The 16,743-nt window shown below is 34.8% G+C and overlaps 1 protein-coding gene across 2 annotated transcripts in view; it reads right to left on the minus strand.

Annotated features, from left to right (window-relative positions):
• Nucleotides 1–13,046, minus strand: part of LOC144964250 (uncharacterized) — a 28,358-nt gene extending 15,312 nt beyond the window's left edge. For both annotated transcript variants that reach the window (XR_013643786.1, XM_078898304.1), the window contains exons 1-2: nt 12,906–13,046; nt 1,226–1,341 (exon numbers count right to left, since the gene is read on the minus strand). Coding sequence is in view for 1 of the 2 variants with exons in the window: in XM_078898304.1 (XP_078754430.1) it covers nt 1,226–1,285 (60 nt within the window). In the remaining variant the exon portion in view is untranslated. The remainder of the gene's footprint in view (nt 1–1,225; nt 1,342–12,905) is intronic.
• Nucleotides 13,047–16,743: the final 3,697 nt, after the last annotated feature.

Raw genomic sequence — 16,743 nt, forward strand, 5'->3', positions numbered from 1 at the left:
TCTTCTTCTTCTTCTTCTTCTTCTTCTTCTTCTTCTTTTCTTCTTCTTTCTTCTTCTTTCTTTTATTATTATTATTATTATTATTATTATTATATTATTATTATGATGATGATTATTATTATTATTATTATTATTTATTATTATTATTATTATTATTATTATTATTATTATTATTATTATTATTATTATTATTATTCTACTACTACTTACTTACTACTACTACTACTACTACTACTACTACTACTACTACTACTACTATACTACTACTACTACTACTACTACTACTACTACTACTACTACTACTACTACTACTACTACTACTACTACTACTACTACTACCTACTACACTACTACTACTACTACTACTGTACTACTCACCTACACCACACTACCCACTACTACTACTACTACTACTACTACTACTACTACTACTACTACTACTACTACTACTACTACTACTACTACTACTACTACTACTACTACTACTACTACTACTACTACTACTACTACTACTACTACTCCTACTACTACTACTTCCACTACCATTCTGCTAGAATCACAACTATAACTACCACCAACACCACCTAAAGCACATATCATTTCTATTGCCGCTATCAATAGGGCAGCGGAGAAAAGACCGTCTACCCTTCCGATTCTAAAATCCTTGGAAGTGTGTATGTCGCGTCTTTCGGATGACTAACGATGAATAGGTTACATATTAACTCATAATAAGGTGGCATATTTTAATAGCAGGTGTATTGGCAGATTATTGGGACTGTGGGACGTAAAAGAACGAGGATGGATGATCCTTATTGATGTCCAACATATTAAATAAATTAGGAAAAAGTTCTCTCTAGGGTCTATTCCAAGGGAAGACTGGAATAACCCAAACGTCAGCCGCAGTGCAGCGCCGCAAACTGAGCTAGGGCGAGGTGACTTGCTCAAGGCCACACAGAGCAGCGGCGGGTGATCGAACTCAGTACCTTTCGGTACGAAGCAAAGACCGTACCGCTGAGCCACGCTGCCCCTGTATTCAAAACTAGAAAATTAGATGTCATCACTCTGAAACCAGAAGATCAAATGCACAGGGTATGTATCCGGGCCTCCGGAAGATTGTTTTTAAACTTCTAAGGAGATTAGAACGAGTTTTTTTTTTTTTTTACATCACACTTCCGTTCCCTATTCTCATGTTATCAATCTATCACATATTATGCTCGGCCCTTACCAACAACACCATATTGACGATGACCAGCACCAACTTTCCGACCAGTGATATCACACCCATCTTGATCTGTTTGTATTTTGTCTCTTCCTGTAAATCTTGATAATGTGCGACTTGCTCTGGAAATATAAAACAGAGGCTACATAAAATGAATATCCAAATGAAACATTTCCACTAGCATGATCATATTGATGCCATATGTTTATGTAAAATATAACACCCACAGGCCAAATTAATAATATCAACTTAAAAAAAAACCTTGTGTAACCTTTAACTTCGTTTATAGTCTGATTGATATAGATAGAACGAAGTTGACGTCACTCAGGTCTTTGTTATTGTTTTTTTTTTGTTGTTGTTGCTGTTGTTGTTTTGTTGGGGGTTTTTTTTTTGTTTTTTGTGTGTTTTTTTTTTTTTTTTGCCATCCATGTTTATGAATAATTCTCACTAAACTGTTTTAACCAGACTATAAACGTTCAAGATTACACATAGTTTTGTGTATCGGTCTGTTATATTTCCGGATGTCAATGTGAGTTTCATAGCCGAGCGTTACAGCATCTATAATTTAGACAGAACTAATCAGGCTGTCTAAAAATAATAACAAAGAGCTGTTGACGTCATCTTCGTTCCTTCTATAGTAATAAGCAAACACACACAAAAACTATATTATTATCATCGTCTATTGGTCTGTTATTCATTTTCGTAAATGAAACAACATACACACTCTTATTCATTTTAATGGTTACCCGTTTAACTCTTGTCACAAGCTTAGTATGGCTAATACGCTTCAACAGTCGTAACGTCACTTCCCTCGTTATGACTCCACAAACTTCACTATATAATTATTAATGATTTAACTCGACAAGCTCTAGTAAACTACTTTGTAAATTTAATGTAAATATCTCAAAATAAATCAACAAAATGGATATGCTTATTGAAAATGTTTGGGCATGAGGTAAATGACAACGATAAATTTATGGTAGTTTCAATAATACAACCACTACTGTAAAAAAAAAAAATCAATATTAACCTTTTGATCACAGGCAAGACCGTAGCGTTCATTATTATTTCCTGTAGTACCTGTCATTTCAAAGTCACTATGGTGACAACACAAATCGAACCAAAATAAGATCGATAAATATTGATTTGTCTACGTACGTTCTAGCCTTCTTGCAGTTCTTTTTATGTTACCCTAACGAGTGTAATCTGATATAAAGAGTTAGCATTGGTACCCTTATATGGCTAGTTTATGGGTAGTTGTTTGTCAGATTCCAATTTCCATGCTGAATCGATCAAAGCAAAAATGAAAATAGCGCTCTTCACGGTTGATTGCAAAACCAGTACCAGTGTCGGAAAAAGGGGTTAAAATAATCGTTATGGTAGCTGAGGAGAAGTGAAAGTAACTGATTGGTGGGGGGGGGGGGAGTTGCAATGTTTATTTTCGTAATATATTTATCAAACTACGCATTATAATAATATATGTGTGTATCGCTGTCCGTTAGGTAATTTTCATGTAAAATAAAGGTCGCATTCATAATATATGTTTGATGGACGACTACGTTAAAAGATGTTCAAGAGGAAAAAAATCCATACTCAATCATGCGGTATTCATCTATAATAAAACGCAATTGACCTCATTCTCAGCTCATTGTCATTGTTTTTAGCCAGCCATTTTACGAGTAGTTCTTACTAATTGTATACATAGAATAAAGTTGACATCACTCGGGGCTTTGTTATTGTTTTTTGCCATCCAAGTTTATGAGTAATTCTCACTTAACTGTATTATCCAGACTATAACAGCTCATGGTTACACATAGTTGTGTGTATTGGTCCGTTATATTTCCGGATGACAATGTTGTTAGCCAAGTGCATACTATCTATTAATCAGACTATAACGTTTAAAGTTACACATTGCTTTGTGTGTTGGTACGTTATATCCGGCCGGCGGATGTTGTGAATTTTTTTAATAAACGCATAGCAACAATATTTATATAAGGGAAATGCATCTATATTACAATTCATGATTCACTGTTGTATCATATTGAATTTTAAAGCGTATATATACTCTGGAAGAATACATGCTTTGTGAATGAATTTGGCTGCTCAGTCCCCATGGAAGCTTGACGTGTGTGACTTCGAGTGTGTCAGTCTGTTTCTGTTATCCAGTTAGTAATTGTTTCCATAAATCTCTGTACAGTGCAAGTGTTCTTAGCTTTTTAATGGCATCATGTGTGTTAAGGTGCTGAGGCAATTGGATGTTTTCTTGTGTTGTTGACATCAGTTCTTCGGTTGTTGTTTCTAAATATTTTATATTTTTTGAGATTTTGATTCAATGTTTTAAATGAAGTTGGTGTACGCCCTCTGCATTTGGCTCCTTGCTTGAAGTAATCATCCATCGAGATTTGAGCTGGAATATTTTCATCTCGTCGGAGCACGTGTCCGAACAGTTTCCACCTTTGTTTCTTTATTCGCGTACTGACTGGTTGTACTCTGCATCTGTTATATGCATCCTCATTACTGATTTTGTCTGGCCAATGTACCCCATAACACTTCTGAGTTGTTGGCGATGAAAGGAGTCCAGGGTGTCCAAATTCTTTATTGTAGTACCCCACGTATCATAGTTGTACATAAGGATTGGCAGCACTGCGCTCCGTAAAGGCGTATTCTTTTATTTTCATGAATGATGTTCGTCCTGTTCCAAACGTTGTGTAGTTGTTTGAATGCAGTTTGAGCTAGCATTTTCCTCCGTTTGATTAATTCTCATTAATCAAGTTCCGAATTTTCTTACACTTTTCCATTCCGCTTGTTTCTTGTTAACAATTAATTTGTTTAATTTGTATTTTTGGATTCGTTGACCTTAAGATTTCAATGTCACAGAGTATTTGATATTGTTGGTATGCGCTGCTTCGCCAGGTCTGCTTTATCAAATATAATGCCAACATCGTCTGCGTAAATCAGTTCGCGGAAAAAGGATTTGAGGAATCGGGAGTTGTTGTCTTAATTGCTTTAGAGCTGCTTCCAAATATACGATTAAAAAAAAAGAATTGGGCTCAGACTTTCTCCTTGGGGAGTTCCTAGCGATGTTAATAGTGAAACTGTTTCCGCACGAGATGTACACGTAAGTGTTGAGTTTGTCAGCAGTGATCTTATAAGTCGGATATGATCTTTTCGAGACATGAGCTTAGTACCTTCAAAAGCTTTGTTCTACGGATTATATCAAAGGCAGAGCTCATGTCAATGCCAATATAAATTCTTTGTATTTTTCAGTTCTGGCTGTCAACAACCTATGAGCCCATACAATGTCACTGGTACTCCTATCTTTTCATGCTTTGTGGGAACAAGTATTGAATTACAGTGACTACGTCATGTTTAAAGATTTCCAATAATCAATAAATCAATAATAGTCACAAACCGATCGATTTTATCATTGGACAAGTCTGTGTATGACTTGTGGTATATGATATGTATCTGTAATTTATTGATTAGCCTTAAGACCTGAAAAAAAGTATTTCTTTGTTTATACTCATATTCTTTATTTGAACAATTCGTAATTATTTCAAGTTCTATCTTCAGTGGAATGAATAATTGAATAGATTTTGTTAAACCATAGTGCAAGCAAAATAAATGCCAACAATATTGAAAACCCCTCATAATAGATTGAGACTCCCTGCGTTAAAAAGTGATCCAGCTATTCAATCTTTAATTACATGACTAGGTGAATGCAATATTGGCTTTGGGTGCACCGTCGAGAAAAAAAATCACTCAATGAATTCCAGCTTTGCACGCATTGTGCAAACCATGAATTCAAAGCAATGACTATATATATATATATATATATATATATATATATATATATATATATATATATATATATATATATATATTTCTCACATTATTTTGACACAATGAAAAAGGAATAACCAGCATTGCAATGCTTGATAACACTGCATTTTTTTTCAATGATTTGTGTTAAATTTGTAAGATGCTCAGGTTGTTTGCTCAGGGTGATAGCCAAGTATTTTATGTGGCTATGGGTCTTCGGATCACGGTCATCGGTTGATTTCAAGGGCAAAATATATTTTATTTTAAATTTTAGAGTAAAAAACAAAACCACTGAAATGTTTATTCGATTAGTTTTAATACATTATACGATAACTGACAAAAGTTTCAAAAATCGATGCAATATATGTTATTGAATAACTCGAGACTCATAATAGTAAAAAAGGCATCCATGTCAAATGCTTGAATGGCAAGCGTTCACGGAGAAAACATTAATGGGGGTGATCTATATTCATGTTTTCGTCCAACCTAGTCATTGATCACATGATTGGTTGCTTTACAACGATTGGACATTTCTCAATAAATATAATAACGTTGCTGTGTTTATGACAGTTGTAAACACTCCCATGTGTCAAGCTGAACATATTGACCAATCGTGGTTTTAGATGTTTCCAAAGCTGTGAACACTTTTCACTATCTGGGTCAATTTGAACACACTTTGCAATGTGACCAATGACCTCGAGCACATGGAAAGGTAATAAAGATCATCCCCATTGAATCGTGAATATTTTTTTTTTTTTTGTAAAAAAGCGACCCATTTAATAAACAACACATTAAAATCTAATTAACTTTTAACAAAAGCAGAGCCCAGGTACTTGGCATGCCATTTGTATGAACGACTCTTGAACACAAATCCTCGTTTTGTCCAAGTGCTCATTCAGGAAGCAAGACCCTTTCAGCCCGTGGATTGATGTACTGAATGAAACCCGAACGCTACGGATTGCTTTTCAGCGAGGTGGCATTCGTTAGAGGGTGTATTTTAGAGAAAATAAGGAGAATAAGGAGGAGGAGGAGGAGAAGAAGGAGGAGGGGAAGAAGAAGGAGGAGGAGGGGAATAAGAAGTATGATTGGAAGAAGAAGCAGCAGAAGAAGAAGAATAAGGAGAAGAAGAACGAGGAGGAGGAGGAGGAGGATGAGGAGGAGGAGGAGGAAGAGGAGGAGGGAAATAGGGGGAGGAGGGAGGGAGCAGGAGGCGTATGAAAAAGACGTAGAGAGGAGAATAATGAGAAGAAAAAGGAGGAAATAAGGTATGACAAACAGAGAGAAACACACACACACTCACACACATGTGGGGGAGGGGGAGGGGGGAGTGAAAGATTATATATATATATATATATATATATATATATATATATATATATATATATATATATATATATATTGGTGAAAATTCAAAATTTGTTTACAAAAAGAATTGAGATCCAAGCTTATTATTAAACAGCTTAAGGCTTAATATAATTAAAATGTCTATTACTATTATACGTAATCATTGTTGCATTTCAAATAATTTCTCATTGGAAGCCTGTTTTAAGGTATTTAGTGTCTTCATTGACATGATTATGAAACCTCGTGCAAAATTTATCAATAGAGAGAGAGAGAGAGAGAGAGAGAGAGAGAGAGAGAGAGAGAGAGAGAGAGAGAGGGGGGGGAGAGAGAGGGGGGAGAGAGAGAGAGAGAAAGAGAGAGAGAGAGAGAGAGAGAGAGAGAGAGAGAGAGAGAGAGAGAGAGAAAAGGCTTTATAGTTGTGTTTTTTTTTACTTATGTGTCGATGATTTTAATTCTTTGTTGTGATGTAAGCAAAGATTTAATCACATCTGCAATGATAATTAGAAATGTTAACTAGATATTTGTTTGCATTGAACGTTGCATTGGAATGATAACATGACACAACATGAAACATAAAAATAAATTAAATGCTCTTGGTTTGGGTGGAGACACACACACACACACACACACACACACACACACACACACACATAAAATTAAATCATGCACGTCCCATGACTAGCTATTACGGTTGTTGCTAGGCTGCTAGAATAACAACGTCATGAATAATTACTTAAATTTTGGGGCCACACCTTGAATTCCTCCTAGAAAGTTAAGCTTGGAATCACATTTCAAGCCCCAGACTCATCCCAATTAAATAACACCTTAATGTATGAAAATATTGTTAACAAAAATGATAAAGTTATGCCCTACCTAATCCTCATACTGGAACACTAATACATACTCTCTTAAAGAAAAACAAGGTCTTAAAATTTTGACGAAGTCTCATGGCTGAGAAGTTTTTGAGAAAATGATCGTCATTTTAGTTGATCGATGTTTGAAGGATGAGTTTTCTAGCCAAAATTATTTTTAAAACGTTTTTGGTTTTGGTTTATTTTTTTTCTTAATTCTTGTTTTTTTTCACACTGTAAAAGAGTTAATACTTTACTAAATTATTGGAAGAGGGGAAGGTTTAACAGGTAGTTCCTGAGTAGCTTTGTGGCATAGTGGTATGCCACTTGCCATTGATTAGACAGATCCCTGGTTCGAGTCCCGCTCTGGGTGGCTCACGGTTGAGTCATTGGAAAAAGGCTTTTTACTCGCACCCTCTCACCACACTCAGGTGCAAAATGAGTGCTTGGCTAGTAACAGCGTTGTCTTTGTCGAATGAATTGTAACAATACCCCACAGGCGCTAATGTCTTTTCCTGCATTTTAAGTTTGCGCTTTTGGTTTGAGCACTTTTATGGATATACTCTATATAAGCTCGAGATTATAATTTTTTTTACTGTTCAACGTATCACAATTCTTGGCTGATAGAAAATTATTATAATCTAGCAATGTCATGAAGTCAATCGTTATATTTCTGTCAATATCATCAATGACATTGCTTTATCTAATGACATATATCCCTTCGATCTACCACCCCTCGCCCCCCACCGACACATAGACATACACACACACAGACACACAAAACACACAAGAAACACACACATACAGATACATAATGCCCGACTGTATTTTGTTGCTTTCTTCCGTCAAGATGAACGCTTCACTGCAGTCGCAGCGGTTATTGGAAGATTTCCAAATCGAGTTGTTTGTTTTTAAGGGTTTTACGGCGCTTGCAATAGTAAGATCAAATCAGTGCCAGTTAAAAGGAAGAAAGTGGGATAGTAAAAAGTTTCAATTACAAATAAAGCACCAAAAAAAGGGTGAAACAAAGAGAGATTGGTTTAAATAGAGAACGGATATAGATAGAATGCGCTTGGCCAAGGAGTTCACAACATTGCCATCTGGAAGTATAACGGACCTACACACAAACTCTGTGTACCCATGAACGTTTATAGTCAGGTTAATACTGTTTAGTGAGAACAACTCACAAACGCGGATGGCAAAAACAATAACAAAGGCCTGAGTGACGTCATCTTCGAACTATCTATAAATTCCAAGAGCACACTATCAACGTTCTTATTTTGATATCACCTAAAAGTCTCTTGCAGACACAAGCACAGGCCCCCACTAAGAGGAACACACTAGAATATTTACAACTCATATATGATATGTAAACAAAAAATAATACAGTGCATAACAGAGAGATGATTTACAAGACAAAAAATTATCATCTCCCAAAACTCAAACTATACATTTCCCTCCCAGCTCCGGTATCCGGCCAGGACCAGAACAAAACCAAGTAATCTCATTGCAAGACAAAGACATAAAGCATGTTGGAAAACAGATATAAGGAGATAGAAGACGCAGTAAGTGACTCTCTGTCCACTATGTGAGGGAGGAAACCCCACCCAGCCAAATCGAGTATTGGCAGGTGAAAGGCGGACCTGTTGATCAACATTATTCACGAGATCAACCATAGTATTGCAATGATTCCAATGTCCTGACAAATCACCTTGTAGTCAGCATGATATCACAAATGTATAAGCCGTTGATCGTGTCATAACCACAAGCAAAGACATAGTGTGTAGGTCGCCAGGCAGAAGAAGCCTATTGAATCAACATTGTCCATTACGGCTACTCCTGTCGTATAGAATGACAAATAAACCACGATATGGATTCTCTGCACATTGATTTCTAACAGTGCAAACTTTATATCAGCATGGCAGTATTGCTGTCCATAATGGCGATTAGAAGTGTGTGTATGTTTGTGTGTGTGTGTGTGTGAGAGAGAGAGTTTGTGTGTGTGTGTGTGTGTGTGTGTGTGTGTTTATAGTACATGTAAAAAGTTTGAAATTTAGGATTGACTCCATTAAAGGAATCGTGGTGTTGTCCATGTAAATTTCTCTCTCTCTCTCTCTCTCTCTCTCTCTCTCTCTCTCTCTCTCTCTCTCTCTCTCTCTTTCTCTCTCTCTTAAAGCTGACCTCTAGGTTGAGTTTTAGAAGTATGTAGTAGCCGATGACTTGCGCATCTAAACATAGGTATGAGAACCATAACTACTTTCTATCTAAATATCTGTCCATCCATCTATCTCTCTCTCTCTCTCTCTCTCTCTCTCTCTCTCTCTCTCTCTCTCTCTCTCTCTCTCTCTTTATAAATATATTCATATACAAGTGGACGACTACCAGAAGAAAATGAACAATGAATCGCATTCGTCAATAGAACAACCAAACAAAAGTTGAACGGAGACAAAAACGGAAGTGATTATGGCTGGTAAACTTAAAAATTGCCTTGGTTTAGCCAATTTCAAGATTATCATTGGGGACAGCGAAATAAACCTATCAAAAATATGTACAGGTATTATTAATTGGAAACATTACTATGGTTAGAAAAGTTCTAGCTAATTCATCTATTCTTGTGAATGATCTTGTTCTTTCAAAGACTTAATTTTTGTAACTCCCTTCTGTTCAATCTGTCAGTTTATGATATTACGCGTCTCTGGACAGTTAGTTCAAAACAAAAACAATGCTGCCATGTACATATCGAAAGTAGAATCGATTCCTCTGCTAAAAGAACTACACTGGTTTCCAGTTCAAACATTAAAAAAAAAAAAGATTGATAATAAGATCTGTACTGTTTGTTGCCCTTAATACTTTTCATGGCAGCGCTACTGTGTATTCGAACGACGTGTTAAGTTCATAATATATTATATAACAAACAGAACTGTGCTCTCAAGTCACGATAACAAACTTCTAACAACAAAATAAAAACACTGTGTCTGGAATTCCCTCTCCAATTACATGAGAGATTGAGATGATTTTATCTCTTGTAACTCTCTCCTTACCAGCTATTTTCAGAATTTTCCTCGAAACTACACACCCACCTAACAATTCTTACACGAAAATTCTATACAATATTGTCTAGCAAAATGGGCTCTAAAACACAGTTTCAAGTTTTTTATAACAAGACGGTCTATAACAAAAATATTCTTAAAATTGTGTCCCGTACAAAAGTAATAAAAATGAGAAAATTGTAAGTTGGATCGTAACGATTGTGACGATTTTCCTATAGATGGTAAGGAAAGGGTTAAGTCCAATCTTAAGGCTCATCTTTTTAGGTTGCAAATGTTCTACTTGTATGACTTTACTCAAATAGTTCTCTTCCGTTTGTGTAATAGATCACAATGTGAAATTGAATGTAAGTTATTCAACCTTAATAACGCCATTTTCACATATCTCATTCGTCTGGAGTGTTTCTTTCATTGTGTTTTGTTAATAAATGGGAAATTCGAAACGTCCACAGTATCTGTTTTTTTATTAATTAAATTGAAGCTTACATTAAATTTCACATTGTTATTTATTTCCTTGAATTTCGAGCAGCAACATGTACATTACTCTGGTTTTGTAAGGCACAACGAAGTTTAGCTTGCGTTTGATTCTCAATCACATTTAACAGCTTGTACGTTGTAAATTAACGTGTTTTGAGGACTGTAAAACATTAGTGATTAATGTAATTAGATATGTAGTGAGAGTGATGATTTTTATGTCTTATTACCGGCATGTAAAGTGCCAAGAACCGACTTGTTCGGGGTGTGGCGCTATTATTATCATTATTATCATCATCATCATGCATAATCATTTTATTATTATTAATGTTATCATTATCATTATCATCATCATCATTATCATCGTTATTATTATTATTATTATTATTATTATTATTATTATTATATTATTTATTATTATTATTATTATTATTATATATAGTTCTTTTATCCCTTTTTTTTTTCCCCTCTTATTATTAACGTTTTTCTTATAATTTAGTATATATTTAATATTTTATTATATTTATAGTCTGCCAATTTTCTCATTGCATATTTATCTCATCATTGTGCGTTGTGCCATTTCCCATATTCTAGTACACAATTCCAAAATCTGTAATATTTTACTCTTATAAAACACTTCTATTGAAAGTGCCTACGTGAGATTTTTCTCCAGCTGTTTCCAGAAGAAGTCATTTGCTGACCTTGCTATTGCAAAGTTGTTGTTTAACACAATATGCCGAAACGTCGTAACATTTCATAAATGCTGAATCATTGCGTACATATCGAAACAAAGTATCCAATGACAGTATTTTACCCCCCCCCCCTCCAATAAAAAAGTTAAGCTTTTATGTAGCGCAATATCCACTAAACTCAAAGCGCTTTACAATGAGTCCCTGGACAGCAGCAACACTAAACATGTTGGACGGGACACGACACCTGTTAGGCGATATTACAATTTCTTTGGACGCAGACAACGCTGTTAACGGCCAAGTACACATTTTACGCCTGAGTACGGTGAGAGAATGTGAATAAAGAGCCTATTCCAAGGACTCAACTATGCGTCAAGTGAGGCTCGAACCCAGGACCATCCGATCCGAAAGCGAGTGTCATACCACTAGACCACATACCCACATAGTATCAAAACCATGACCGAAATATGATTTGTTGTTTGTTGCTTTAGGTCTCTTCCAACACAATTGAGGTTATATATGGACGCTGAAACAAAAACAGCATCTACAAACATATACAAATGTAAATCAAAATCTAACCTAAAGATATCATAAGCTAAATTATGAAACCAGAACAAACAGGCAGAGATTTACGAAAAAATATCCCTGTCAAAATACAATCACAAACCAAGAAGCGATAGGCTATAAAGAAGAAGAAACGACATCACTATCGGATCGTACACCATGCGAACATCATAGGTATATGATTCAAGGGTGATGCTCCCATCCAACCACCCGCCGAAATATGATTGATTTAGAATTTTAGTTGGTTACAGAAGGCTGTCGTTTTACCTTATTGTTACTAATGCTTTACACAGTTGGTGTAGAAATACTTGATGAATATAAAACTGATTATTGAGATTATACTCTGATGTTACAAGAGTATGTCCACTGGCTGTTTTAAACCGAGAAGTAATTGATATCTGACAGGTTTTCAACATAAAAGTCAAATAGATACCCCATTCTCAAACAATTAAGTTTGACTTATATGTGTTTACCACCATTTTCAAAACTGTTTTCTTGTAGGACTACTCTTTCGTTACTATCGCATTGTCGGAGAATTGGCATGAATAGAGAGCGAAAAGTAGAAATCAAACAAATATTGATTGGGCTGTTTTCATCTAATAAACCTGTTACTGTTGTTATAAATGCTATGAATTCTGATGGCAAAAAAACAACAACAAAAAAACCCTTATTTAATCATAAAACAAACCGAAAAATGAAAATGATACATTTAATTAAGAGTACAAGTAAAGTTCACATCATCTTACCGAAGTTCGCAAGATATCAAGTTTTTTTTTGTTTTTTTTTTTTTAAAGAGGTTCATTGAAAAACAATCCTCGGAACTCCGAGCCTTGCATACTATTTACCACTATGCCGCTTTGTTCAAACGTGATAAGATACCAAGTCACCAACTTACCTCCTCCTCTGTTCAATTGATTAGAATGGACTGGCAAAGAACCCGCTGAATATCTGAATCACACACTGAGAGTGAAACAACAAACCCACGACTTAAAAGGCCCAGCGAGAGCATTGATTTTAGGTACGTCAGTCAAGCGAAAAATGGGGACAGAATAGTTAAGAAAGAGGAGACTTGCTTGATCAAATTATCGATCGGGGTGTTGGGGGTTAAGGGAGGGGAGATTGGTAGAAATGTATAAATGGTGTGACGCATGTACACTGACGTCAAAATCTAGGACAAAGACTGTCCTTAGATGAGGTATAAAAATAACTTTGTGGAGCTTTATTTTCTTTTCTGAACAACATCAATTAATCAGTTAATTGTGTGGCTACGATTTCATGAAAAGTACGCAACTCGAAGATTATTCAGGCAGAAAAATATATATAAATATATATATACTAAAACTGAAGATGTAAGATTTGTGCAAAGGTCATCAGAATTCTTTTGAAAGGTGTAGAGTATTTAGATAAGGAACTTAACCATTTCATATTATCATTAATTATGTATAGTTGTGAAAAATATGTTGAAATATAAAAGCAGTTTTCTTACACTTGCATTAAACTATCTGACAACTAACGTCACAAAACAGCTCATAGTTTGTCTATTACTGTCTAAAATGGACTATTGTAACATACCTCTCTCTGGTCTGCCTGACATGAGACTCAGTAAGCTACAGGCTGTGCAAAATTCATCTACTAGAATTGTATTGATGAGAAGAAAAACTGACCACGCTACTCCCCTTTTATAAACTTTGCACTGGTTTCCTGTCAAAACACGGATTGAATACAAAATCTCAACCCTGTTTTTAAATGCTTAAATGACCTTGCCCCTCACCCCCCCCCCCCCCCCCCAAAAGAAAAAAAAAAAAAAAAAAAAAAAAAAAAAAAAAAAAAACAAAAAAACAAAAACAAAAAAAAAACAACAACAAAAACAAAAAAAAAAAACAAGTCAAATTCTCGCCTTTTGAGGAGCTCCCAGTTCACCCAGCAGTGATTGGGTAGCTGGGTCTGCTATATCTGGCGGTAAGTACTTTGCGATAGACTATGAAAAGGTAGTAAAAAGGAAGACAATGGGATAGTAAAAAGTTGTAGAATTACAATTAAAGCACCCAAAGACAAAGGGGAATTGGTTCAAATAAGAAACAACAAGATATGAAGTGAGTAGAAAAGTGCCAGAAGACAATAGAGAATAAATGTTTTTTCGCGGCGGTGGTGGGGTTTGAACCTGCGACCTTATTGGTACGACAACTCCGCCTGGCAGGTGAGAGCGTGGCTCTACCGTCTGAGCTATCCACGAACACAAAAATATTCGTATCAAACCCAAGTCATATTTCTAAAGCCTTCTCTCACCCACTACTGGAGATCGCCGGCTCGTTCGCGCGCCACCATCGCGAAGTTATTTTTGACCAGCAGTTAAGCTTAATAGCCAATATTCTCAACACAAACACATAACATAGAAACGATTGAGACATTGAGTATGCTCCGGTATATGGGGTGAATTTTTTAATTCAGAAAAGTGAGTGGAGCAGGCACTTATGTTGGTAACAACAAGATATGAAGTGAGTAGAAAAGTGCCAGAAGACAATAGAGAATAAATATGTTTTCGCGGCGGTGGTGGGGTTTGAACCTGCGACCTTATTGGTACGACACCTCCGCCTGGCAGGTGAGAGCGTGGCTCTACCGTCTGAGCTATCCACGAACACAAAAATATTCGTATCAAACCAAGTCATATTTCTAAAGCCTTCTCTCACCCACTACTGGAGATCGCCGGCTCGTTCGCGCGCCACCATCGCGAAGTTATTTTTGACCAGCAGTTAAGCTTAATAGCCAATATTCTCAACACAAACACATAACATAGAAACGATTGAGACATTGAGTATGCTCCGGTATATGGGGTAAATTTTTTAATTCATAAAAGTGAGTGGAGCAGGCACTTATGTTGGTAACAACAAGATATGAAGTGAGTAGAAAAGTGCCAGAATGTTATTGATGATTTGTAACCCAGTCAAATGCTTAGCAACTCTGGGTGGTCAATCAAAATTGTTAGTTGGAAATAAAACATATTAATGTGCAGGTGCAATGTTGACCTCTTCTTCCATATCTTTATTGAGCATTTATATAGCGCAATACCCACCAAACGTGCTCAAAGCGCTTTACAGGGGGCCCCTAGCCAAAAGCAACACTTAATATGTAGGCCTGTTATGCGAAATTACATTTTTTAAAGAAATCCGACAAAGACAATTAATAATAATAATAATAATAATAATAATAATAATAATAATAATAATAATAATAATAATAATAATAATAATAATAATAATAATAATAATAATAATAATAATAATAATAATAATAATAACAATAACGACAACAATTATAATAATAATAATAATAATAATAATAATAATAATAATAATAATAATAATAATAATAATAATAATAATAATAATAATAACAACAACATTGTTAATAATAGATGACACTTGTGACACAGTGCTCATCTCAGACCTGGGTACGATGAAAGAATTTGAGTAAAGATCCTTTCCCCAAGGACTAGACTATGCACGCCTCTGAGCGGGACTCGAACCCTGGACCTTCCAGTCCGAAGACGAGAGCCACATCACTAGACCACATAGCGCACGAACTGATCATGTTTTTGGATAAGGGGAAAAAAAATATTGGAAAAAGAAAAGAGGCAAAAAAGAATTAATAATCTCTTATATGTCTTATAACTTCATATTGAAAAGAGATAAAATTGCATTATGAAAAGATAATATCATAATATTATCCTGTCCCGATATATTTACAAGTTTAAGAGTGCTCAATTACCATTTCAATTACACTACGTGCCTAGTTATAAGAATAAACAAAAGATATGTGACGTAAGCATAACCAAAGTATAGAAATTATGTTTTGATCTAAGAGATATATTGAAATCATTGCCGGTGATCAAAATGGTACACTGATCACATGCTAGGAAATCAAATTCTCACTGGACTCAATGTTAAGTTAAAGGAAAAGTAATCTATATTTAACACCTTACGTCTTATTTTTATGGTCGAAGTCGACTGATCAAACTTGTTTTCAATCGTTTCAAATATTGAATATTGAAGTAGAGCATTTAGTTTCAGAATATCAACAACTGAAGTGCTATAAAGGATACGCTTGATTGGGTTTGAGGTCAATTTTATTTTCTAAAAATAGCAATAATTCAATCGTAGAACATGATTTGTATTCAGTGAATCCAGGATTTTAGTGACGTCAATGGAAATGGGCTGGGGATAGGTTATTGTCGTTTAAAATAATCGAAAAATGTGTGACTCATAAAATGATATAACCGTATAATAATAATAATAATAATAATAATAATAATAATAATAATAATAATAATAATAATAATAATAATAATAATAATAATAATAATAATAATAATAATAATAATAATAATAATAATAATAATAATAATAATAATAATAATAATGTCGTTACAAACACTGGACTTTTTTTTTTCTTTTTTTTTTAAAGCGCTTTGAGGTTTCGACGAAAGGCGCTATATAAATATGCTTATTATTATTATTATTATTATTATTATTATTATTATTATTATTATTATTATTATTATTATTATTATTATTATTATTATTATTATTCCTATATCCAGCTTATAATAGGTCTTGAATACTTTTGCCTCTTACTCTTACTCTTACCCGTTACAAAAGCAAATTTTGACATAGTGCCACCTTCTTGTAAATAAGATTTGGTATGATAGATTCTAATCTGGCCACTTTCAATGGGAC

Source organism: Berghia stephanieae, chromosome 2, assembly GCF_034508935.2.
Source record: "Berghia stephanieae isolate SIO BIC M18660-M18661 chromosome 2, UCSD_Bste_1.3, whole genome shotgun sequence".
In the NCBI taxonomy this organism is placed as follows: domain Eukaryota; kingdom Metazoa; phylum Mollusca; class Gastropoda; order Nudibranchia; family Aeolidiidae; genus Berghia; species Berghia stephanieae.